Raw genomic sequence first — 25,198 nt, 5'->3', positions numbered from 1 at the left:
GTTATCATTCCCCTCAACCCATTCATCATTATTATTTTTCAATCTCTTAATTAAATTACGGCGCCTACGGGATGAAGCGTACTGATGATAAAATTTTGTGTTACGGTCGCCGCGTCGCAGCCAATTCGTATGACCTCTTTGAGCCCAATAGATTTCCTCCTGTTCAAGAAGGTTTTCAATCTTCAGCGTAAGTTCTTGCTGCTTCGAAATTAGTGATTTGGACGAAAAGCTTTCTTTTGCGCCGTTGCTCTGGAGGCCCAAAGTATTAGGCAGTCCAGCCCCGGCCATAAGCTTGAGAGTCCAACAAGGAGATTTCCCGTGCTCAATTCTACCACCAGAAGTGTCTCAAAAAAAAAAAAAAAACCACCAGAACCGACAAGACACGGGCTGTGGTCCAGCAGTCAGCGTCGCGAAAATTCTTTCCGTCCTTCCCGATAGAAAAGCCGAGGGCTGGGGTTTAAGCCGCGGCGCCTCTTCTCTTTTTCTCTCTCCACGAATCTAGGGTTTCCACCTCGTCATCGCCATGGACTTCGACGAGTACGAGTACCTCGAGAAGACGGTCGATGCCTCCGCCGCGCCTCCGGCCAACGGATCCGACGGGAAGGACCGCGGCTCCCGCCGCCGGAGCAGCGCCGGCGACGGAGAGGACCGCGACGACGGCGAGCGCCGGTCCAAGCGCTCTCGCTCCGAGCACCGCGACCTTGAGAGCCGGGAGCGCCACCGCAGCAGCCGGGAGCGCCGCGACCGCGACCGGGACCGGGACGAGAGGGAGAAGGAGAGGCTGGGCAGGGAGAGCGAGCGGGAGAGGGAGAAGGACAGGGAGCGGAGAAGCCGCGACCGCGACCGCGAGGAGAGGGAGAGGGAGCGGAGGAGCCGCAGCCGGTCGGAGCGTCGCCGCGGCGACGACGAGCGAGAGCGAGAGCGCTTCCGTGAGCGCGACTACCGTGACCGTGACGTCAGGTGCCACTTCATGACTCTGAACTTTATCGCAATTGCTTTCTAATAGTGACATGGTACATCTGGGTTTGTGTGTTCTGGCTCGCGCATATACCGACCTTAGGATTGGAAGGGATGATGTGTTTGCTGCATATTTGTGCACCTATAGCATCAAATTTTCACTTAGTACTTTTCCTCTACCAGACCGCAGCCAGTGTTCAGTTGTGTTTCTTAAAATTTCTTATGTCATATGCCTTGGTTTCTTCAAAGTAATACGATTATTAAATATTAGTATTGGAACCTGCAGATTCAATGTGCTAGTGCAGTCTTCAGTTGGTCTTGATATTGAGCCCGACCTTGGATATAAGGTGATTTATTTTGAGTTCCTATATGAAGTTGGCACAGCATATAATAGGATAATGAATCTGGAAATCTATACGTGATGATATCATTTTGCGGTTTTGCTCGGTAGCGTGTTTCTGAGAGCAATGACGACATCTGTGATTACAGATTTCCTGCATCCAGAACACAAGGCTGAACTATATTTCTCCTGTTGCAGAATTCCGATGAAGGGGTGTGTTGGGATTTTTCACTGAAGCATTGCCTCTTATTGTAAAGAGGACTCAATGTTTGTCCCCTTGCACAAATAAGCCTTTTAATTTCTGCTCCCTCTTTGCAGGAGATATTAAAGTCAAGTTACCTAAACAATCGCATGTCTTACAATGCAGGGCTTACCCTTTTCTTCCGCCCCGATAGGATGTTGATTTGCTGGGTGTCTGTTTTTTCCCTTTCGTGACACTGACTGCAGTGCTTCTTGACTCTTGACTGTATTTGTATTGATAAATGGGGAGAATGTTAGTATGATGTATAGCTGTAAATTATTTGAGCTGATGATATCTGATTCGTAATCATTGTTTCTGTTTTCCTATATATCCATTCTTATGAATATTTTTTTCCTGTTTGCAGACGTAGGAAAGAAGATGGTGCCGAACCTGAAGCAGATCCAGAAAGAGATCAAAGAACTGTATTTGCCTTCCAGGTTGCGTTCATTTAACAAGCTAACATATTCAGCCTGTTGGTATATGCAATTTTGAGAATTTTTGTCTCGAAGCTAATGTTTATAAGCATAATGACAGCTATCATTGAAGGCGGATGAAAGAGATGTGTATGAGTTCTTCTCAAGGGCCGGGAAGGCAAGCATCTGCTTTTACACCCTTTTTGTTCTAGTAGTAATCACCCTGTTTATCTTGTTTTGTTCTTTAACTCAAGGGCCGGGAAGGCAAGCCTCCAATTTTTGCACCCTTTTTGTTATACTAGTAATCACCCTGTTTATCTTGTTTTATTCTTTATTTTGGAGAGTGGAACATTTGTGATATGTACACTATACACAATGTCAGTTCGCTAAACTTTCTCTTGAATTAAACAGATAATAAGCTGGTTCTGTTAAAGAGGAATATTATTTTCTAATTAGATGAACCGAAACCTAACTGATGAATGCTTTTGGATTGTTCCTTCACCTTGACCTTACACTAACCAGTGATAAGATGTTTTCTGTTGATATTCATCTATTTGCTATTTAGTGCATTATCGATCTTTTTTTTAAAACTTTGTCATGTTATTTTTCTAGGTCCGGGATGTCCGCTTAATAATGGATCGAAACTCACGACGTTCTAAAGGAGTCGGGTGAGTATTTAATGTGCATCATATTTGCTGTGCATTGTCTTGCAATTCTTTTGTTACCATTGCACCCTTGCTGTTCCCAATTTTATTTTATTTTGTTGTGATGATGGACAGAAGATAGAACACATAATTTTGACTATGCAGTGTTTAACATAATACATGACTGTTTCACATTGCTATTTTTGTGCATTTTCAATAGAATTCGTGTGAACAGCCAATATTTTAGGGATAACGTCTTGCAGCATATTGTTTGGAGCACATGATATTGGCCCTAGAAATAAAGATGGCCTTGTTGACAGCTGATAATCTAATTTGAATGTTCTTGCATTGTCAGGTATATTGAATTTTATGATGCTATGTCGGTTCCAATGGCGATTGCTCTTAGAGGTCAACCGCTTCTTGGTCAACCAGTGGACGTTAAGCCATCAGAGGCTGAAAAGAATCTAGTTCAGTCTAATGCTTCGTCAAGTGTAGCCGCATCAGGTGGGGCAAGGAAGTTGTATGTTGGAAATCTTCACTCCAATATTACAGAGGAGCAATTGAGACTGGTAATAATCAAGCATATAGTTTATATGTGCAGGTCTATGATAACCCTGTTGCGCGTGAAAACAAAATTATTATTTCTAAAGTTTACATAACTGAAAACTCCTTAACTAGTGGTTGTTGATTTCGTTTTATAGGGTCATGCATGTTACTGCTGCTTATATATCCTTGTTATGTGGTATTTGTGCCATTATTTAAGGGTTCTTTTTTCCAGGTCTTCGAACCATTTGGATTGGTTGAGCTTGTCCAGCTGCCTGTAGACCCACTTACCGGATTATGTAAAGGTTTTGGTTTTGTGCAGGCATGTATTTTGTTATGAAAGCAGTTCATTTTTCTGTTTGTGCGTAATTCTCAGTTTCTCACTCTGCTCCATCTCATTACTTAGTTTGCACGTCTGGAAGATGCAAAAGCTGCTCAGAGTTTAAATGGTCAACTTGATATTGCTGGAAAAGTAATCAAGGTGAGTTCTTACGGGTTACCTGCCTCCCTCTTGGTTGTTTTAACTTTTAACTTTGTTACACCACATGCCAATATGCCAATCAAATATCATGACCAGGTTTCAGCTGTGACGGAGCAACCGGGAGTGCAAGCCAGTGGGGCAACCGCAGGCGATTTGGATGATGACGAAGGTGGAGGCTTGGTAGGTGTTACTGGGAATTTTTGTACATGTTTTCTGTTTTTTAAGTTGGGTTTCTTGGGACATGATGTATCATATTCCTTGTAAAGGGTTTTTGTATCATGGTATTAAAGTACTTAACCATTGCGTATGTTTAGTATCCACGCCTTCATACTTTTTAGCAGCAAATTTGTTTTATTCAACCATGCCGCTGCCTCGGTTCTCAGATTTCTAGTATCTAAAATGGGTGACATGATGAATTGCATTGCTGCAGTCTGTATGTCCTATCTTTACATATTATTTTGAAGTTGATGCATAATAGCCATTGCACACATTCCTGTTTGCTTTTTAAAATATGCCAAAGCACCTTTCTGTTGTCATATGTTTTCTGAGAAATCAGTTAAAAGTTACTCCCTCTGATCCAAAATAAGTGCCATTTACACCAGCTCAAGAGCAGGGCAACGCATGACTGTTGTCAAATGTTATCTAGATAGTTTAATATCATTGTTTGACTTGTCGCATGCATGCAGGCACTGAATGCTAGCTCGAGAGCTCTTCTTATGCAGAAACTGGACCGTAGTGGCGCCACCACCAGGTATATTTCTGTCAAGTTGATGACATTTTTTGTCTTTATATTGTCCTTGACAGGATATATTCTTTCCATGACTATGTTACAATCTTATCTGGCATTCATGTCTCTTTTGCTATTTTATAGATCAAATATATATTTTAGTTTTCCCTGGTATGCTATTTCTATACATGCAAACTCAAATATTTGTTCGTATTAGTTTGAGCTTTTCACATCATCCCACCCATCCTAGATTATGTCATAACCTCAAGATAGTTCTGAACTTCTAACATTTGAAGTGACACATACAATGTAGATGCTTAATGTATATGATTGGATACAAATTCTCCTTAATCTACGAAGCTTATGATAGAGGCTGCATAGCCTGCAGTTGATGGTTGAGTAGTATAGAATGTCCATTATATTACTTGTAAGAGTGCCAATAGTTCGTATCCAAATCTTTCGTTATTGACCTCTACTATATCATCGTCAGGATTCATCCACCACTACAACAACACTTGTTACCATATATATAGTTTGTGAAGGTCATTCTCCATGGACCTCCTCCAATTCTTTGGTGTACTTTTGATTAAAATATTCTGTTGCACTACAGTTCTAACATTTAACTGCGAATAGTGATCACTTGAGAAATGAGGAACTGGGGTAAAAATAATATTTTGTTGTTATCAAGTGTGAATGATGAATGCTTAACGCATGAAGGAAAAACTTGCTAAAATACCTTTATATTCTTGTGATGTTCAGGCTCTTGCAAATATTAACAAGTTAGCTTGGCAAGAAACCTGTGCCATGATGCTTTTAAGATTTCTTTTCCAAGTTCAAAAAACAGTTGCACATCATGAGTTTAACATAAACGCCTTTTTTTTAATATCTTGGTATCTGCATATCTCTACATAATGCTCTCATCTAACATCACCTTTCTTTTTAATCTGCCAATCTACAGTTTGACTTCTGGGTTGGGTGCTTCTGCCGTGGCATTACCACCTGTGTCAGTTCTTGGTGCTCCTGCAACCGGTCCTGTGTTACAGTCTACAGTGCCTGGTCTTGGTTTAATTCCAGGGGCATCTATTCCGGTTATTACCCAGTCCATTGACACGGCTCCACCTAGTGAATGCCTATTGCTCAAGAATATGTTTGATCCAGCTGTGGAGGTATTTAACTACTGAATTATTGTTATTCTTATTGCCGCCAACGGTCAATATTTTCTTGTTATATAGCCTGGAGGAGCTTTGATCTCCCTTTGGTTCAACAAAAACTATATGATAACATTCTCACTTTTTGTTGCAGACGGATCCTGATTTTGATTTAGATATTAGAGATGATGTTCGAGAAGAATGCTCTAAGTTTGGGCAAGTAAGACACATTTTTGTAGACAAGTAAGTAACTGATTCTTATTAATTTATTCAAACAATTGTGTTGAGCCATGCTGTCAGAATCCTTTTTGGCTGTTTCACTATTGCCACGCTGCTTTATTGAAACATCCTCTAGTTCTCTTGTAGATTATCTTAGACAAGACTGAAACATTGCCTGCTCACTTCATTATTTTTCTTGTTTGCTTGCTCACTAATATTACATTTTTGGATCATAGTACATTTGCTTTAAACCGAGAAGCTTTCTGCTTTTGTTATTTGTTATATGGCCTTATCTCTTGCAGAAAACTACACTTCTGTTGGTTGTGTGACTTATGATCCCAAAGTTCAAACCATATCTTCCTTGAGAAGTCCTGTTATGTAGTAACAGAAATTCTTATGGCCTAACCTTTGGTAATGCCATTGATTTGCAGAAATACCGCAGGCTTTGTGTACCTGCGGTTCGATAGCATAACGGCCGCCATGGGTGCACAGAAAGCACTTCAAGGGCGATGGTTTGCGGGAAAGATGATTACTGCAACATTTATGGTAAATGCCACACTTTCCTGTTGACTTGAGATTTTCCCTTGCGCATTTAGTTTGCTAATTTACTAGTTTGTTGTTCTTTGTTATGTCAGTCCACTCAGCAGTATGAAATGAAGTTCCCAGAGTGAACCTGGCAGCGGACTCGCTTAGAAGCTGGAAATAGCATCTTCGGTGTCGTGCACCCGCTCCTCATCGCCGGTGCCTTTGGCCAATATTAGTCGAGGAAATGTCTCTTCATCAGTTGTAACATTACACCATCAAGCATTCAAGCGTGTTGTAGCATCAAACAATTCAATGATCACCAAAAGTAATTAGAAGAGTTGTGGTTCCATGTTAAGCTGGCTTTGGTTCTAGTGTTTATTTCTGAATTTGTTTGCCCTGCTTCAGTTTCCTTAGTTATTTCTTTGGTTGAATTAATTCTGGTAGTTTGGGTGTGTGTCGTGCGGTAGATTACCTTAGGGTTCGTTTGGTTGTTCTTTTTCAACCAACTTTAGCCAACCAAACGAGTCTGGGAGGATGTAGCTGAGCACCTCCAGAGCTGTTCGATCTGTCTTCCTTCAGCCGTTGGATGCCCTCTCCCCCTTGAATTGTTTGGTCAAAGCGCACAGAGAAATCCCCTTGCCTGTTAGTCATTATGCGTGCGGCTCTTCTCTCGTGTTGCTGCTCTGTTAAAACATAGCGCCCAATGCCTTGTTGAAACATTGCCGCCTTGTAGCTCAGCCGGCAGCACTTCCACCATCCTCTTTGAAGATGCTAGGTTATTTCAACAGAAAATGGTATCATCATTCCTTGCATGGCTTGCGTAGTTTCATTCGTGATAGCAAGTTGAATGAAAAATATTTCAATAGGTGCAATGATAGTCGATGCTTTCTTTTTTTGCAAAAGATAGGTTTGCTACATCATATGCTTGTGTGGTCCAAGTCTTTTATAATACTAGCACAATGCCCGTGAGGAGTTCAATCACTGGCTTAGGAAGTCATCAAAATATTGTCTCATGCTGCCTTTACACTCAGTTTACAATTAAAAAGAACAAAAAAAATATGAAAAATCATACGGCGGGCGTTGGAGAATCTTAAGCGATCATTGGAAGACACAACATTTCGAATGTTGAAACATAGGACAATGGCTATCTTCGTTTTGGAATTGCAATTTGTTCACTCCCATAATTCTATGATATAGAAATGGGAGAGATTGTTTAGGAAGAAACTAAAAACAAGAGCATTATTTTGAGTTGGAGTTGCATTTCTGCATTTGTTAAGTGTTGAAAGGAAGTCTCTTGGCACTTTATTGCAAACTTGAGAGTGTTACATCATTTAGTACATGAGGTAATAGAAAATTAGGCGGAACATCATCCCATCAAATCATTTCTATTGAGTCATAAGCATGTCTCGCTAAAACATGTGCCAACTTATTTGCTTCCCTGGGGCAATGACAGAACTGAATCAACGATATCTCATGTGCAAGTTGGAAAGCATCATATAAAATAGTAGTATACGATTGCCAATATCTCTGAACCTCCATTGCAAACGATAACGAGCCCTAAACAGTTTGACTCCACGATGATTTTTGAGCATCCAATATCACGTACTAGTTGAAGACCAAGGTAAAGTGACATTGCTTCTGCAGACGCAACACCTGAGGCATAACTGAAAATCTCTGCAGCACCGGCAACTGCTTCCCCACGACTATTACGCACAACAGCAGCCATTGATCTTGTACCATCTTCAAAGAAAGATGCATCAGTGTTTACCTTGTAAGTATCAATAAGTGGTTTCGCCCAGCCAACTCTTCTCGCCTGCTCCTGAGGAGACTTCTCTGCATAGTCTGATGTTAGTGCTTGGATAGCGAAAGCTGAGCTAAGAGGTTGTTTGATGTTCTCGCCTTTCCTTGCTTCTCTCCTTTTCCTCCATATGCACCATGAGGCCACAACCACTGTTTCTTGCAAGCCTAGCTGTCCTAACACCGGCGACTTCCTGTGTGGCCATCGTAGGATTTCTTTCAAAACTACAGATCCCGAAAGATCCACTGCCAAAGCTTGATCAATAACTGTATTAAGGCCAAGTGCCTTCCAAACTTGTCGAGCGCGTGTACAAGTAAAAATAAATGGCGAATATCTTCAGGCCAGAACGACAAATAGGACATTCTGCTGAGACTTTAATATGCCTAGAAGTGAGAACTGCCATACCAGGAATAACACCTTTAAGAGCTCGCCAGATGAATAATTTTATCTTACTAGGGACTTCCAACTTTCACATAGCCGACCAAACAGGATTAACATTTGAGGTCCCTTCACTACTAATAATTTTTGAACCAAACTGGTGTTCCCATACTGAGTAGTAGGCTGACCGAATAGAAAATGAGTGCGATTTGGTCTTATGCCATGCTACAAAATCCTCGTTTAGATGCACTGATAGAAGAATTCTCAAAATTATTTCTGCATCAATTGGAAGGAAAATAATCCTGATAAGTTCCACATCCCAGGCTCCTGTATTGGGATTAATCAACTCATTCACTGTTCTTAGTAACACGTTCCCTTTCCTTGTCTGGATCATCCTTATTGGACTCGAAGGTACCCAGTGGTGCTCCCAGATATTTATTTTCTCACCGGAACCAACTCTCCAAATGTGGCCTCTCCTGAACGTTTGCAGACCATCGATGATACTCTACCACGTAAAAGATGATCCCTTTTTTGGTCCTGCCTTTAAAATATTTCCATCAGGAAAGTATTTTGCTCTTAAGACAGTAGCACAAAGAGTGTCCAGATGCGTTATCATTCGCCAACTTTGTTTCGCTAGCATGGCTAAATTAAAAGCATGGTGGCCCTGAAACTCCATACCTCCTTTATCTTTTGGAAGGCACATCCTCCACCAAGCTAGCCAGTGCATTTTCTTCTCTTCCTCTGTACCCCCCCCCCCCCAAACAAAAGGCCGCCATTGCATCTGTGATTTCTTTAGATATTTTCTTTGGAATTTTAAAAACAACCATGGCATAAACTGGGATAGATTGGATAATTGCTTTCAAAAGAATTTCATTTCCTCCTAAGGACAACAACTTTTCCTTCCAACCTTTAAGTCTATTCACAACTCTTTCAACGAGATGAGAGAAACTATCACTCCGGTCCAAACCCACCATAGATGGAAGACCAAGATATGTGTCAGAGATAGCTTCTGTCAATATGTTCAGTTCTGCACAGACCCGAGCTTTGATATCCACATTCACATTTGGCTAAAGAAGATACTACACTTCCACTCACTCACCAATTGTCCAAAACTTGCACAATATTCATCCAATACCTGTCTCAATGAGGTTGTATTATTCATATCCGCTCTCATAAGAATTAGGGAATCATTAGCAAATAGTAAATGAGAGACTGATGGTGAATTTTCTGCACACCCAAACACCTTCAATGCCACAAACCTCCTCTTTATGAGCCAAAGCACTAGATAAACCCTCTACACACATAAGAAATAAATAAGGTGACAAGGGGTCTCCTTGCCGGAGCCCCCTTGTAGGAGTAAATTCCTCTGTTTCTTGGTCATTATACCTCACTTTGTATTGATGAAGGTTGTTGGTCTGAGTGCATTTGTTTCATCGTTGAAGGTTAGTGGTCCCACATGTGAACTCACCACCAACTCCAACCTTTATAAGTAGGAAAGATTACGGCATATGGCTCTCAATTGATATGATCTATACATATGAATTGTTGAATTAATTGTTTATATTGTCATAATTTTTCCTTCCAAAATGATCATTGAATTACCAACCAATGTACAAATCATTGCTTTACGATCAATTAGCAATATAAACATTCTTTGAGCCTCCAGAGGCATTACATAATTTCTACTGAATCTAGAGTTTCACAGTCGTTCCAACCAAACAATTTTCAAAAATTTCATAGTTCTCAGCTCACAACAGTTTTCTCATGGCCCACAACAGATTTTTCAGAATCCACGGCTCAACTGAACACACCCTTAGATCAACACCCGGGTCCATCAAAACCGATGCAGAAAATTGGCACTCATCCTGATGACCAAAGCATAGAAATATCTGCCCTGGAACAACCTGAATAGTCTGGCTAGAGCAAAAGATTTCTGGGGAAAATTGAAGCTACTTTTAGGGTTGGACCAAAGATAGGACGTGGATATTCTTTACCTTTTTTGGAGAAAATTAAACTCGACTCTCCAAAAGTCCCAATGCATCTTTGTCCCTAATCTCAAAACTCTTTCGAATGCTGGAGCAAGAAGACGAATTCAAGTTGATAGATTACAACCAGCCCAATTGTTTATATTTCATTTTTCTTCTTCTTCAAAGCCGACATTCTTATAAAACAAAGAAGACGCTGAATTACTTGCTGAATCTCATCTTTCTCTCGGCGCCGAGACAATCTCATACTTTCTCATTTCTGTAGAATGTTAACACCGATGACATTTTAGTCATGTTTTTATCACTAGAGTGCCCTTAAGGTGGTGTGCCATCCCTTCCTAGGACTGGAATAGTTGTTCTTCAGACGAATGCCACCCATTTGGTTCGGGATCAACCAGATTATTCAAATATTCCTCCAAAATCAAGCTCCACGCATTTGAGGAAAAGTCATGGATATGTAATGAAGTTCAAGTTTACTTTATACCATTGATTGATGAGTTTGGATTGATGTGGTATGATGTTTAGTTATTATTGTACATACCATATTTGATCGCCTTATACTGAAAAATTCCAAATTAAGGAGGTAATCTCACCCCTCAAACCAAACACTCCAATGGCTATCCCAATCATGTTTCATCCTTCAAAACAGACAAAAATTGGGCTAACCTTAGCCACCCAACCAAACAGAAATAAAGGCTATCTCTATTCAGTGCTTGTGGATAGTCATAACCACCCTAGCCCCCCCCCCCCCCCTCGAACCAAGCACACCTAACCACCCTAGTCATTGGATCTGATGAAACCAGGTAACAATGATAAAAGTTGCTCCTGAAACAATGCTTGTGTGTTTTCTAGCTGCATCGGAGTTGATGCAAGAGGTCCATCAAGCCACAAGAATAGATCGCTGAATAAAAAAAATGCATTTACCACTTAGAATAATAGCTTGATCAAATGTTTTCTATAGATTTCAATACCTAGACCCTAGTAATAGTATCCAGCTACTCAAGCTAAGTATGACTGGTACATCATGTGTCAAGTGTAAATATGAAAATGAGAATCATTGTATCTCCTTCAAGAAAGCTGGGTTCGAATTTAGTGCTTTTTTCGCCAGGGTACGGGCGTCGTCTCTTGAAGACTCTCTTGATATGCGAAGGAGCTCCTTAATCCCTCCAGTTATGATGATATCACGGGAGTTTTCCACTGCAAAAGTGAGTGCAGACACTTGATATCACATGGCGTACAACATCGACAATCTCCATTAAGGACCCAGCTAATACAAAGCACAAAGGTAAAAGGTGAGCCCCAGTGCTACGTACCATTTTGAGCTAGATGGCAGAATGCTAGCTCGATATGTCTTCGCGTTGAAGGAGGAAACATGGTTGAATTGGCCATGATCCAACTAAGGATGCCATCTTCAATGAGAAGGGATCTCCCTTTCTTGTGACCTATTTTGAGTAGCATACCACAATATCATTGATTGAATCTTCACAAACAACAAGTGTTCTAGTACACGAGTTTGATATGTTCAAGTCTGCATATATCTTCAGAGAAGACGGCAAGACGGCACAGGTGTTTTTCCATAATATCCAATGAAGCAGATGTGACATCAGAAGGTTGTGAACTATGAATGGATATAATTGTTAGGTCATAACATATTAGTATGTGAGTGCTAACAATTTTCTTTGCTTTGATTTTCCTTTTGTTGGTATAGTTCTACACTTATAAAGCTAATAATTAATGCAACCATACTGAGCTCAATATGAACAGATCACAAACCTTGGCTTATTACTCGGGATTCACATTTTGCAAAGTTCGCTAGTCCTCGTGCTATCTGAGCTATGACATCGGTATGTCCAGTTTGAAACATTCCCAGGAGCGCTTTTATTCCACCATCTTGTTTCAACATTGCGTGCCACTTTTCTGGGAAAAAAACACACATAGAATAAGTCACATGTTTTCATTTGTTAGACATGGCCAGGAATGTTACTCTGGTATTTGTTTACGGTCGATCAATTTGGGAGACGTTTATTGCGAATAAAAATTGTGATGGCTCAAGTTCATCTCATGTTAGATTCCAGGTTCAATAGAATAAATTTAGATAAACTGAATACTATTCAAAACATACTGGATATCGTAACTATATGAATCAGTACCATTTCCACATAAGTTGGCAATTGCACCAGCTACCATCCGCATAGTTTGAGGATCATCAGTTTTGGATGCAATATTTGCTAATAGTTGAGCTCCTCCTTTGTTCATTATAAGTGCCTGGTTTGAAACTGCAAAAACAAAGATTAGAATGGTAATGAAATAAGTTACGGTCACTTCAGGCTCTATAAGCGACGATGTATTAATTTTGATTGGAACATTCTCCGTAATGGAGATAAAATTCAAATACATAACATTACATAACGCAAGAGCTAGAAACTACGAGGTAGTTTAGCTGGCTACAAAACAAGACTAAGAAGTTTGGAATAAATTTGTGAGCACATCTGTTTATTGGTACGGGTGGGGTGGTGGGAGTGACACTCCAACAAACAGTTAAACAGACAGGTATTAACAACCATTTGCCATGGTACTAATATCAGAAGAGCAGTGAGCCAGCAATCTAATTAATAATCTGTTTGGGAAAAAAGAATTATACGCAATGGGAATAGATTAAGTACCATTCATTGCCAAGTTAGCAATGGCACCAGCAGTGGCTCGATGAATTGTGGTATTTTCTGATGTTTCCAGGAGTGACAGAAGTGCATCCAACCCTCCTTCCTCGACGATTTTTTCCTGGTTAATATCTGCAGCTCAAATTGAAGGACATGGAAAAAAAATCTTTTCATGATTTCTTGAGGAAAAAACAAAATATTAAAAGCGAGATAAATATGAGATTCAGATTATGATAGCCTTTCTTGTAAAAGGTAGGGGGAGGGTAGCCCATGCTACTTCAATAAATAACAAAATTCTAAACTAGAAAACTGTGCAAATGCATACAGCAACAGTTTTTTATACATAGAGAATGGTAACCGTCAGACCTTCAGCAGCAAGATTAGCAACCACTTTGACAGCATGAATCTGAACCTCTAGCTCTTCAGACTTCAGCAGAGCCAGGACATTTGGAAGACCAACTGAATGCCAATTGGAACAAAATCAAAATCAAGAGATGGTATCCCAAGAAAGAAAAACAGCTGCACTGGTATTCTTCCATGTAAAAATACCTTCTTCAAATATCTTTGAAATGGTACCTCTCTGACTTGCTAGGGTCTCTTTAAAATTCCCTGATTTAGACATAAATGCCTCACTACCTAATCCAGATCCTGATCTAACCATACCACATAATGTTTTAGACTGTCAAAGAGAAATGTACATAAGTGTGATTATAAAACAAGAATGAGGACCTCTGAGTTATAATAAAAGAATGGTACCTCTTCAGCACAATTATCAGTCTTAGATCGTTTCAACCTTACAACTTCAGCCTCAAGGCTCTGCCTATGCCTTGCTTCATCTTGCACCTTTGCTTGTGCAGATTTCAATTCTTTATACATCAATTCCTACAAGAAATTGTGGGAAAATAAATACTTTTTTAGAGATATTTTGTAATTTTGAAAAAACTGAACAAACATATTTTTTGAAGAAACGAAAAATGTTACATAGAGAAGAACTATCCTGGGTTTCCCATACCTTCTCTGACATGAGTTGACTGATTTTTCCTTCTAGTGAGTGTACTTGATTGGTAAATATTTCAGTGACTTTGGATAGGTCTCTTTTCAACTCACGGGCCGTATTTTCCTGGAACTGGAAGAATCATGGGATTACTTTATTAAAAAATTCTCTAGAAAATTAATGCTTTCACTTGCTGCACACCAAGTCTTTGCCTTACTGTACATTTATACTATTTTAAAATAATGGTTTGACTTGCTGCAAGGATATGTTGTAGCATAGCCACCGGACAAAGTATCAGAGAGAATAAATGCATATAAGATTGTAACATCCCAAATTTTCAATTTGGAATGTTATACATTAGATCATCATTGCATATCATATTTTATTTGTGATTGGTTTTGATCTTAGAATTTCTACGCAACTCAAGGACCCACGGAGAGAGTTGGGGAATTCATTATTTTCATATTTGAGTTTTCTCAAATTTTGAGAATAGGATCATTTGATTTCATTTATTTTATCATCAATTATTTCTATTACAAAAATATGAGAGGGAATAAAATGACTTTCCCAAAATAAAGAAATATTGAGGATTTAATAATAAAATCAAATAAGATTTTATTTCGGAGTTTTTCGTTATTTTATTTGAACTTAGGAAAAATGTGCGTTTCTTTAAAATTGCATTTAGGCCCAAATAAATGTTCACCTTGTGCGGCTTGATTTTAGAAGCCCGTGAAAATTTATTTCGGAATTTTTGGAGTCCGTTAAGTATTTCTTTTTATTTTTCTTCTGCGCGTAATTATTTAAAAAAAACGAACCAACCTAGGGCCGTGTCCGACTAGGACTCCCGGCCCGTTAGGCTATATATAGCCGGGGGAGGCCCAGCCAAAAACCCTAGCCAGCCCCAGCCGCCCCAAGCCACCGCCGCCGCCCCGCCGCCGCCGCCGGACGCCGCCGCCGCCGCACGCCGCCCGAGGTCCGCCGCCACCTCGTTTTCCGCACCGTTTTTTATTAATTTTTTCTTTAGAAAAACCGTCCGGTTTTTCTGTCGATTTTTTTAGATTCGTTTTTTTTAATAGATCAGTTTTTCCGGTTTATTTAAATAGCGAGCGTTCGTCCGTTCGTTCGTTCTAGCGAACGTTCGTTGTTTTTCTTTTTCTCGGATTAAATCCATGATTTTTCTGATCGCGATTCCTGATCCGATTTTCTTTTTAGTATAACTTTTCGCTCGTTTATCGAAATCAGGCGATTCAAGCGCCTAGAGTTTCGTCTCGAAACCTTCTATCTGTTTAACCAACTTAAACAAGTTTTTGCTACTGTAAAATTTGCCCTAGATTCAGATTAGTACAACGAAGTTGTTTTCTTTCGCCGTTTGACTTTCGTTGCTTCGTTCGATTTGATTCTTTTTGCAAACCGGAGTTCTTAAGTTGAACCTTCTGGTTAGATCTCTTATTTGAGTTTTACCTATGCATTAGATGAGTACTTATTATATGCTTGTTTGTTTGTTTACGATAGAGTACCCGGAGTGCGCCGCTTGTTACTTCGAATCGCTAGGTTTCGCGGATCATCAGCAAGGCAAGTAACACTTTGATCATACCTTTCCTACTACCCAGTTTTATTGCATTAGATCAATCCTCACACATTGCATGATTAGGATCTAATTAAATTGTGGGATGGGAAGTAGATGAGGTAGTACCTATTACCTGTTTATTATCAAACCTTTGGGAGTTACTTCTACGTTTGCTTATTATGTCATGCTATGCTAGTAGACATGGATTGGGTGAGTGATATCCATGACAGATGTGAGTTTGTTAATTAATGGTTTATCTAAGGTGGCAACTTAAACACACATCTGGGTGGATTGAGGCACCTGGGTATTCCAGGACTTGCCTATTTTCTTTTGGACCGCCACCCAGGCTCAAAGGGATCATGAGACTATTCATACTAGAAATTTCTGTGTGCAGCCACAAGCTATTATGGGCTCTAGCATAGTTGACTAAGTCGTGCGAACTCTTACAGTGGTAGACTAGCAGATGTAGGGGATGTAGGTGGTACGGTCTACCCGATCGTAAGGAGCTAGCGCTTCTGAAAGACTATGTCTCAGTCATCCGTCTTCTCAAACACCATGTAGTGCGAGAAACCAAACGGAGGCGATCGAGTCTTGTGGGGAAAAGTGCGCAAACCTCTGCAGAGTGTAATAAACTAATCATGGTTAGCCGTGTCCCCGCTTATGGACATCTTGAGTATCTAGTACCTGGATTATCATGTGAATCTCAACATGTTACTCTAAGTTAATTTTGTTGGGTTTTGTTTAATGATGATGCTTAATTGGGATTGAGAATGCTGTCAACCATTCTCAATGTTTAACAACCACCATGATAGTAATTAAATTTATTCCTTTGTAGTAGGGAAAAATTGGCTTTACGCAAAACTGTAACCATAGAGCTTTCCACCAGCCAAATATGCATATAGTATAGCTGTTTCATTCCATTACTCTCTATGTGTTACATTGCCAGCATATTCCATGTGCTGACCCGTTTCGGGCTGCAACGTTAATGTTGCAGACTTTTCAGACGACGATTAAGGAGTTTTTAAGTCGTGGTTCTATACTCAGTGATGCCGTTGGAGTTGATGGACTCACTTATCTTCCAAGCCTTCCGCTGTATCGTTATTAGATGGCCTTAAGGCATATTTATTGTAATAAGTTCTCTATGGAGACATTTCAATGTAATAAGTGTGTGATTGCTACTCTATTATAAATCCTCCGAGTACTGTGTGGTGTCAGCATTACTGATCCAGGGATGACACCGGAGCACAGAGATCAGACTGTTTGAGGTCTGGTCGCTACAAAGATTGAACCATTTTAAAAAATATTTTAATGTCCATGCAAGGACCACTTTGACTCACGGCAGGGAGTATTGTTTCTTGTGGTTGTTATTCCAAGCATGCACATCAAGAGAGTCTATGGGGTCAATTACGCGGTCTAGTATGCCATTTTAAATAACAAAAAGCATGAGCTTTAAATTGATATTGCAAGATAACTTGAACTTAGCTGGATCTGAAAAAGGCAGCAGATCTCCTAACACACTTCAATTCATGCAGGAAACACAAGTCTTGTACTGGGAGCTCAACAAACTTTTCAAGACTAGTCTAATCTTGTTAGTCATTTGGTAAAACATTAGTTAATCAATAAACATATTTATTATTAGTTATAAGAGATGAGGACTGATGTACATGTGGAGACCCTGACGTTTTTGTCCTGGGTCCGCCCCTGACGGGAAGAGAATTATAGCACACTGTATCCAAGCAAAAACTTGTCATGGCTGAATTTCTAAATTCTGAAAATATACCTGGGCAGAACTCTGAGCATCACTCAGTTGCTGTTCTAGAACGTTAAAGTGGCCCTTCATACTAGCAGAACGAGATTTTTCTTCCTCAAGCTGCCTCAGTAATTCTCCCACTTTCTTCTCATGGGCTTTTGTCGTCTCAGAAAGAATTTGCGTCGTTGAAAAGCTCTCAAGCTGTTGTTGCTACTATCAACAAATTTTGCGTTAGATCAGCAAACTTATTGGAAAGGAATTTTGCATCGCAATGTTAGTACACGATCATAGTATGAAACAAGGTGGCACAGAAGAGCTACCTTCTTTTCGTTTAGTGATGTTTCTAAATGAACAATTTTCTCAGATAAAACATTATTTTGGCCTTCTTTCTCTTCTAGCTCCTGCATCAATCTTTTGATTGCATATTCAAATTGATGTTTTTCCTTCTCCAGATTCTGGGTAAGAAAATCACTTGTTACATTTAGCTCTCTAAAACAAGTTGCTTTTGAACTGAAAGAGGCTGTTCTTGAATGTTCACAGCCAACCATTTTCCAGAAAGCACAGATAAATGCAGAGCTGTTTTTTTTTTGGAAGAAACTACAACAACGCAGAGCCCTATTGTGAATTCATATGCTGTAGGAAGTAGTGGGTCATAGTTTATTTAGGAAAAGGAAAATAAGATGGCTGTATAATAATCAAAGTAACCTGCACTGGATTTCAGGTAGATAATTGCTGTGTAAAAAAACAGTAAAGATAAAGAATATATATAATGAAAAGAACATAGTATACCTCTATTTGCATGGTAGAGGTCATTTTTAAGTCATGCAAGAATGCCTCCGACACTTTCAACCTTTTCTCCAACTGCATTTTCTCCCTCTGTCTGAGCTTTTGCTGCCTCTCCATGTCCGATGTGAGATGATCAACCTCGTCTTCAACTTTCTTATATAGGGTTTCATAATCAACTTCCTCCTTTAACCTTATTGTGTTCACTATTTTCATAGCCTGAAAATCACAAATGAAGTACTTTGTACAGTTTACAAGTGCAAGCAAAAGGAAACAAGATGAAGCAATACAACAATCTCTCTGAACAAGCGCCAAATTCCAGTCTTAAATAGTCCAGGGAGGTTTTTGAAGAGGAGAGAACAAAGAACAAGAAGTGGATTAGTCCATCTCATGAACTAAGGCTCTAATATGACGCACCTGTGCACTGTGACCTATGTTTTTAAGGCGACGCCTTGCTTTAAGGCGCTGGGGGGGCGCTTCGACGCCTAGGCGACGCCTAGGCGCCTAAAGCGGACGCCTAGGCGCCTAAAGCGCAAAGCGCTGGGGGGGCGCCTCGACGCCTAGGCGTCGCCTAGGCGTCGCCTTACGGACGCCTTTAAAACATAGACTGTGACCAAATTTAACAACGCCTAATTTCACTATAGCAATTTATATGATTGAAGCAATTGGGATGGCCAGCTCAATGTGCAAGAAAGCGTGTTATGTAAGCCAAGTATGCGGCTAAACATAATGCTCTGTGACTAACTGAAATTTAAATATTAGAAAACCACAATATGTCTAGTGAGGAGGACAACGCTGACCTAACCTAAACTATCAAAGATTAACTTCCCTAGAAAAGAAAGGCAGATGTCATGTTAGAAAGGCGAATATGAGCGAAACTGAACTTACTCTTTGGCCGAACAAAACTGTGCTTGAAGTTTCTGAGTAATGCCTTGCAGATGGACCTATTGTCACAACAAGGGAAGTCCTAGCAGTTCCTGCAAACAATTGTAGGATCGAGCAGGTAAATTGCATGCTTAATAGTATGGCAAGAAGAAAGTAACAATGTGACCCCCTAAAAATATTCTAAACTGTGGCAATTGCTTCCAGCACAATTTTATTATTCTACTAATTAACTATGAACCAGCCGTTCATACCTTGTAGTACAGTCTCCATATGATATTGTTTCAGAAAATACCAAATTCACAAGAACTTATTTAACATTATTAACTTCTCATGCCTTGGAAAACCCTCTACTCTGAACTGCTCGTTTTCTATTCTGACAATTATGGCCTGGTATGTTCTAAGTTGTGACGCTGCTTATGAAGACGTTGAACTACTTGGAAACAATCAAGGCTCGAGCTAGAGACTAGGCAGTTGCAGGTACTGCCAATGTTCAGTTGCTACTGCCGGAGTGCTGGCTGAGTGAGATGCTGTGTAATTGTTGGGTTGTAGTGTGTGGGAGCCTGGGAGGGTTGGCCTAGATCATAGGCTTATACTATAACTCCCCCTTCTATCAAAGCTTTTGCGTCTCCCCGAAGGAAGATAAAGACATTGAACTACATCTAACATGATTTGATTAGCAGATATGTTACATTAACATGTTTATCCACATTGTTTTCCGCGCTATTCATTGTTCGATATAAAGGTCAGGTATGGCACCAATTCCAGGTATCTAATTGTAGAAATGTGATATAATTATCTGCTACTTGTTTTGTTCGGCTAGTTAGTACACAAGGCATGTTGTAGGTATTTGAGCTTGAGACATGTAAGTGCACAGTCCAGAGATTTAGCAAACATTGTTAAGTATGAAGAAAAATGTCATGAAAGAGTAAGAAAATAACAGAGATTGGCACCTCCAAATGAATCACGAAGCATCCTTGTAAGCTTTGAATCTCTTGTTGGTATATGAGAACTATTTTCTGCTAGTGCATTAATGCACTTTCCCAGAGAAGATAACGAAAGATTAATGAACTTGGCTTCTTCAATCATGTGCCCTTCACTTCCTGAGAGATGAATCATAACAATGAGTGCAATGGAAGTATAAAGATGTTTGCACTATTTAATAATAAAAAAAATAAAGATCGAAAAGTGAGTTTTACCAGATTTATCAATTCGTTCTGATCCAGCAAGGTCCACAATCAATAGTTTGCTTTTCAGAACAAGTGGTAAATCACCGGGAAGAGTATGTTCTGCGTCACTAGGGATAGAGACAGTATTTTCTTCTTTCATTTTTAAACTTCTCTGTAGATGAATCTGAAAACAACAACAAATTTGCATAAAAAATCATTTAGTTATAGAACTTAAAAAAGATCTTGCACTAATGATACAGCGATTTACCAACATACAATTAGAATAGCGTGACTGCGAGATGACTCAGTGTTCATCTTCGTATCAGCAGCATGACGATTCGTCTCACCAATTTGCAGAAGTTGAAAAACATGTTCAAGATCTTTGATTTCAACTATCGCAGCACCTGGCAATGAAACTTCACCGGTTTTTGAATCCTCAACTATTGGAATATTAGTCTTCTCTGGGGCCAGTAAATCTTGAACAGATTCCAAGTATAGCTATAAATCAAGTGAACAAAGGCATAAGTATGACAACATAAATAAAAATAATGAAAGCGCTACTGGATCAAGGATTCAAAACATCTGCTACTAGTTCGCCTACTTTCTGTCACACATCATATAAAAGGATATCAGTAATGCTAAAAATCAGACGTCAGATTTTTAAGCATAGCAAAGCGAACGTTTTTTATGGCAAATTTAATTTATGAGCACGGCAATTTCCTGGCAAAAAAATAACTGAATTGGATTTGCCATGCTTCCCATCCTCGACAAACACAAGTTGCCATAAAAAATGTTCGATTTGCCATGGTCAGAAATCTGACGTCAGATTTGTAGTGGAGTCAAGGATATACAACTATCAACAATCTACATCAGGTACAAAAACACAGTATACAACGGTTCATCTCATTCATGTCATGTAATTCATTGTAGCACGATACTTTGTGTTTGTCTTGCCTTATTGATAGGTGGAGACAGGAGCTAAACTAGTGAAAATAGCCAAAATCATGTTGTTATACATACCCTATTTCATGTAATATATTATTACGCATATGCCTTTAAACTCATATGGTCAGCTTGCAAAACTCATGCCATTCCATTATTTATTAAAATTGACTATGTGTCATAGTAATCACATAAATGGTCATTCTTGATCCAAGAGCCACACCTACCTGTAGGATGTCTTTAAAGTCAAAAGGTCAGTTTGCAAAACTCATGCTATCAGTAATCAATTCAAACCCAATTAACTAAACATGCAACTCAATGTATGTGTGGTAATAATCATACAAGGTTTACATGGTCTAGAAATTGAAAACTATTTATCTATCAATGCAAAAATAAATTATCCACTGATATGAAATGGTGAAATATGTACAAGAGAAGTAAGGTTGGTAAGCGTAAATTGAACCTGGAGATATGATACAGCCATGCTATCAGTCTCCAAAGACATGCTAGAAAGGATATGCTCCAACGCCCTGACCATTATACCACGTTCAGAAGGATCTTCTTTTCCAAGCTGACCAACTGTGTATGTCTTGCCGGTACCTGTTTGACCGTAAGCCATCACTGTCCCGTTATATCCTTCTAATACACTCTGCAAAGGTTTACGATTCTATATTTTCTCAGGTCAAGATAGATAGATGACTTCATGTCTAATAACGTCTGAGTGAAATGATTAGTAAAAGTAGATTGTTAAGTGACAAGGTTTTTTTTTGGGAAGTCAGCTACTATCTAGCAATCAATTGTTGTGAAATACTAGTACAGTTGGCGAAATAGATTCCATCAACATTCAATGAAAGATGGAATGAAGAGATGTAATAAGTTCAAAACATGGCTGCAGAAACAAAATTCTAATTTGGCAGCAAAAACATGTATTTTAACTCAGAAGCAACTAATACAAAGCGACATATCAAATCGTTGTAACATTAGCAAAATAATTCTTAGCATCAAAGGTAAGCCAAACCAGACTGAAGGAGCAACTAATCTGCATTGAGCCACAAAAAACTAGTACTCCCTCCGATCCAAAATAAGTTTTAGTTCAAATTTGAACTAAAACCACGACACTTATTTTGGATCAGAGGGAGTAATAACTATCATAGGGTATCTAAGAGATTTATGTATATCTTTTTTATTTCAAAAAAAGGAGCCTGAAAACTTACTATCAGTGCTCCAAATTATACAAAGTTAGTGCAGGTACTTAAACATTAACAAATATAAACAACTGCAATATTATGTTGCTCATGATTAATTATATGATGCATGTTAAAGAAGATATTGAAATACATGACTTGCCTCAACTACAGGCTTTGCGACGACCTCATATATACGCTTTTGTGAAGAATTTTCACCAAATATCTCATCAAACTGGTAGGACTCAGAAGCCCAGTTATTTTTCTTGAGCTTCAGTTTCTTACACTGCAGACAACAAGACCAGCAAACGATATGAAAAGCTTTGCCCAATGTGATGATGATTGCTAATAATGAAGCGCGGAGAGAAAAATAGGATGGAGAATGGGCTAAACCTCGGCCTGCAACTCAACACAAGTATCAAAGTCGGCGCCCTGAGCTAATTCATCCGCGTTCTTCGGCCGGATCCTTAGCGCAACTCTTACTCTGCACAAGTCTGAGAAACACATCCTTTATGAGTTCTCGAAACATAGTTAGTACCCAAAAACCCCTTAAAATTTGCAAACGATAATGCTAATGCTGCGGCGCCATCACTGTATTTATCATATTGTTACCGTAGAATACTGGCTGAAAACCTGACGGGAATAAGCACATATATTCAGGCAACAGCGGTTTATTGGCAAAATAGCGAGCCGCTGATGCTGCGATGCGCGTCACTCCGTTGCAAATATCATCCCCGTCCCATTTCAGCTCTAAGTAAATAAAGACAGTTCGATGTCGCAACGAAAACATCCCTCAGAAACCGGCAAAAGGAACAGTGAAGCCCCTAGCCACGCGCGCGCGCTTACGCCGATGCATCCGCGGGGGAGGGAGCCGAGGCTTACCGGCGGTGGGGTCGTGGTCGGCGGCAGGGCGCGCGCGGGCCGGGGAGGGCGGGCGGCGCGGGGCGACCGACTTGGAGCGCGCGGTGCTGGTGCCGCGGGGCCTGTCGACGGGCCGCACCGACGCCCGCCCGGCGCCGGAGCCGGTCGCCATCGATCGCGGGGCAAAGCGATTGGGGCGGCGGCGCGGGGGCCGGGGGTTTCGGGAGGCGGCGGGGAGAGGGAGAAACAGGAAGAGGGGATTGAAGGGGGCTTTGTGGTGTTTGAGTTGAGGAGCGCACGACGATGGAGGGAAAGGAAAATGGAGATTCGAGAGTGGCTTCCTTTCGGGAGAAGGTGCCCCCTCTCTCCAACCCTCGATTTGAATTATTCAGGGTGTGTTTGGTTCAAGAACGAAGTGGAATGAAATGTCATGGTTCCATTTCACTAGAATGGGTTGATTTCGTCCTTGTGTTTGATAGGGGCAATTCACAAGAATGAAATGGTTACATTTCGGTGTTTAGTTTCTGAGATAGAATAGAATGAATTTGTTGATTACACCACTCAAATTATTGACTTTGGCATCAAATACAAACAGGATACATGTAATAAAAAATTGTCAAATAAATGCTAGTTATTCAGTCATACACATGTTAAGAATCTGTCAAAATACAAGTATCTACATGTCAAAAATCTGTAAAAATACACGTATCTACATGTCCAAAAACTGTCAGAATACAAGTCATCCATCTACATGTTGAAAATCGAGCTTGCCGTGATTAGGAAAAGGTACCAAGGTGTTGTGATTAGGGATAATACAAGGCATCCATCCCTAAACGGTTCCCAAATCTTGTTGTGATAGCTACGAATGAAATCAATCATTGTTGTCGCCGCTTGCAGCTAGCGATCCGGCGCGGAGCTTGGGCAAGGAGGTCGGAGGGCCGGCGGAGCTCTGGTAGGCGATAGAGAGAGGCGTCGCCGGAGAGTGAGAGACGAGGAGACGCGACACCGGAGAAGGGGAGAAGAAAGGGCGCAGAACGACAGGGAGTGGTGGCGCTGGGATTGGGTTCGGAGACGAGGGAGTCGTGGGGGAGGCAGGAGATGCGAGGCGTTCCGCGTTGTTCCTCCAAATCGGAGGTACGAGCGCATTCCGCATCTCACGCGAATATTCCGTTCGAGGGAATGGGTAGGTTCCAATTCTTTGCTGCTACCGAACACAGGAATCAGGCCTAGGAACGTAATGGACCCGTTACATTCCACCCCATGACCTGAACCAAACACACACTGATTGTCGTCAGTGGTCAGATAGACAATAACCCGTCGGATTAACTAGACAGATTTTTTTGTGGGAATTAACTAGTTAGAATTATACGCTGACGCAGAGTTTCTCGGTCTGAGCTCGAACAGTTAAATAAAAAAAATCAAAAAATCTGAAATTATTTGGACAAGCATTGACAAAAAATTCAAGGGGGTGTAAAAAAATTGCATGGCATCACATGTCTAGAAGGCGTGGTAAAAAAATCGATACTTTGAAAATGCTACTTTTAAAAACATATTATTTTTTGCCACACCTTACATGAATGTGATTTCATGACAAAATTTTGCAAGCACTTGAAACTTTTGTCAGAAAAATAGATTTTTTTTATTTTACTGTTCACCGAGCTTATTTGACCTCAAAGCCGAAGGACACTTTCAAGAATTATACTGTATCTTTTTACTTTACGTACTCCCACCGATGCATATTAACTGACGCTGCTTTAGTACAATTTGTACAACGTGGATTAATATGGTTTGGAGGAAGTATTAGATTTGTTGTCTTGAGTCAAAGTTTGACCAAGTTTATATAGAACAATATGAAGATTTATATAGCACAAATATATATTGTTGGATTTAGTTCCACATCGATTTAGAAAGGGTGGGAGTATCCCCTCCTACCAGGTTAGTCTTTTGAGGGAAGATGACCCAAGCTCTGGTACAAGTCTATGTTGCTCTTTGCTTAGGACTCGTTAACTC

General features: G+C 40.1%; 2 protein-coding genes across 4 annotated transcripts; one reads left to right on the top strand and one right to left on the bottom strand.

The window, feature by feature from the left end:
- Positions 1–416: 416 nt before the first annotated feature.
- LOC123084916 (RNA-binding protein 39) lies at positions 417–6,593 on the top strand. Of its 2 annotated transcripts, XM_044506451.1 has the most exons (15): positions 1,244–1,304; positions 1,496–1,564; positions 1,665–1,790; positions 1,903–1,975; positions 2,073–2,129; positions 2,564–2,619; positions 2,951–3,164; positions 3,374–3,460; positions 3,545–3,619; positions 3,716–3,799; positions 4,306–4,370; positions 5,305–5,512; positions 5,649–5,737; positions 6,145–6,259; positions 6,349–6,593. In XM_044506451.1, exons 3-15 carry the CDS (start codon positions 1,780–1,782, stop codon positions 6,382–6,384), a joined length of 1,170 nt encoding a protein of 389 aa, XP_044362386.1. In that variant the 5' UTR covers positions 1,244–1,304; positions 1,496–1,564; positions 1,665–1,779; the 3' UTR covers positions 6,385–6,593. The 2 variants fall into 2 exon arrangements, with proteins under 2 accessions (XP_044362385.1, XP_044362386.1); XM_044506450.1 differs by lacking the exons at positions 1,244–1,304; positions 1,496–1,564; positions 1,665–1,790 and adding an exon at positions 417–960.
- Positions 6,594–11,305: 4,712 nt separating this feature from the next.
- On the bottom strand, positions 11,306–23,478 carry LOC123084915 (kinesin-like protein KIN-UA). 2 transcript variants are annotated; one of them, XM_044506448.1, is made up of 20 exons: positions 23,210–23,477; positions 22,721–22,821; positions 22,491–22,613; positions 21,607–21,792; positions 20,478–20,699; positions 20,232–20,385; positions 19,986–20,135; positions 19,039–19,127; positions 18,157–18,369; positions 17,688–17,822; positions 17,398–17,577; positions 14,069–14,182; positions 13,813–13,938; positions 13,606–13,735; positions 13,423–13,515; positions 13,063–13,188; positions 12,550–12,675; positions 12,173–12,316; positions 11,713–11,841; positions 11,306–11,596 (listed from the first exon to the last, which is right to left on the bottom strand). In XM_044506448.1, exons 1-20 carry the CDS (start codon positions 23,358–23,360, stop codon positions 11,454–11,456), a joined length of 2,835 nt encoding a protein of 944 aa, XP_044362383.1. In that variant the 5' UTR covers positions 23,361–23,477; the 3' UTR covers positions 11,306–11,453. The 2 variants fall into 2 exon arrangements, with proteins under 2 accessions (XP_044362383.1, XP_044362384.1); XM_044506449.1 differs by lacking the exon at positions 17,688–17,822 and having other exon boundaries at positions 23,210–23,478.
- Between the last annotated feature and the right edge of the window lie 1,720 nt (positions 23,479–25,198).

Source organism: Triticum aestivum, chromosome 4A, assembly GCF_018294505.1.
Source record: "Triticum aestivum cultivar Chinese Spring chromosome 4A, IWGSC CS RefSeq v2.1, whole genome shotgun sequence".
Taxonomy (NCBI): domain Eukaryota; kingdom Viridiplantae; phylum Streptophyta; class Magnoliopsida; order Poales; family Poaceae; genus Triticum; species Triticum aestivum.
The sequence above is the reverse complement of the archived record's forward strand: the minus strand, read 5'-3'. Positions and strand labels throughout refer to the sequence as shown.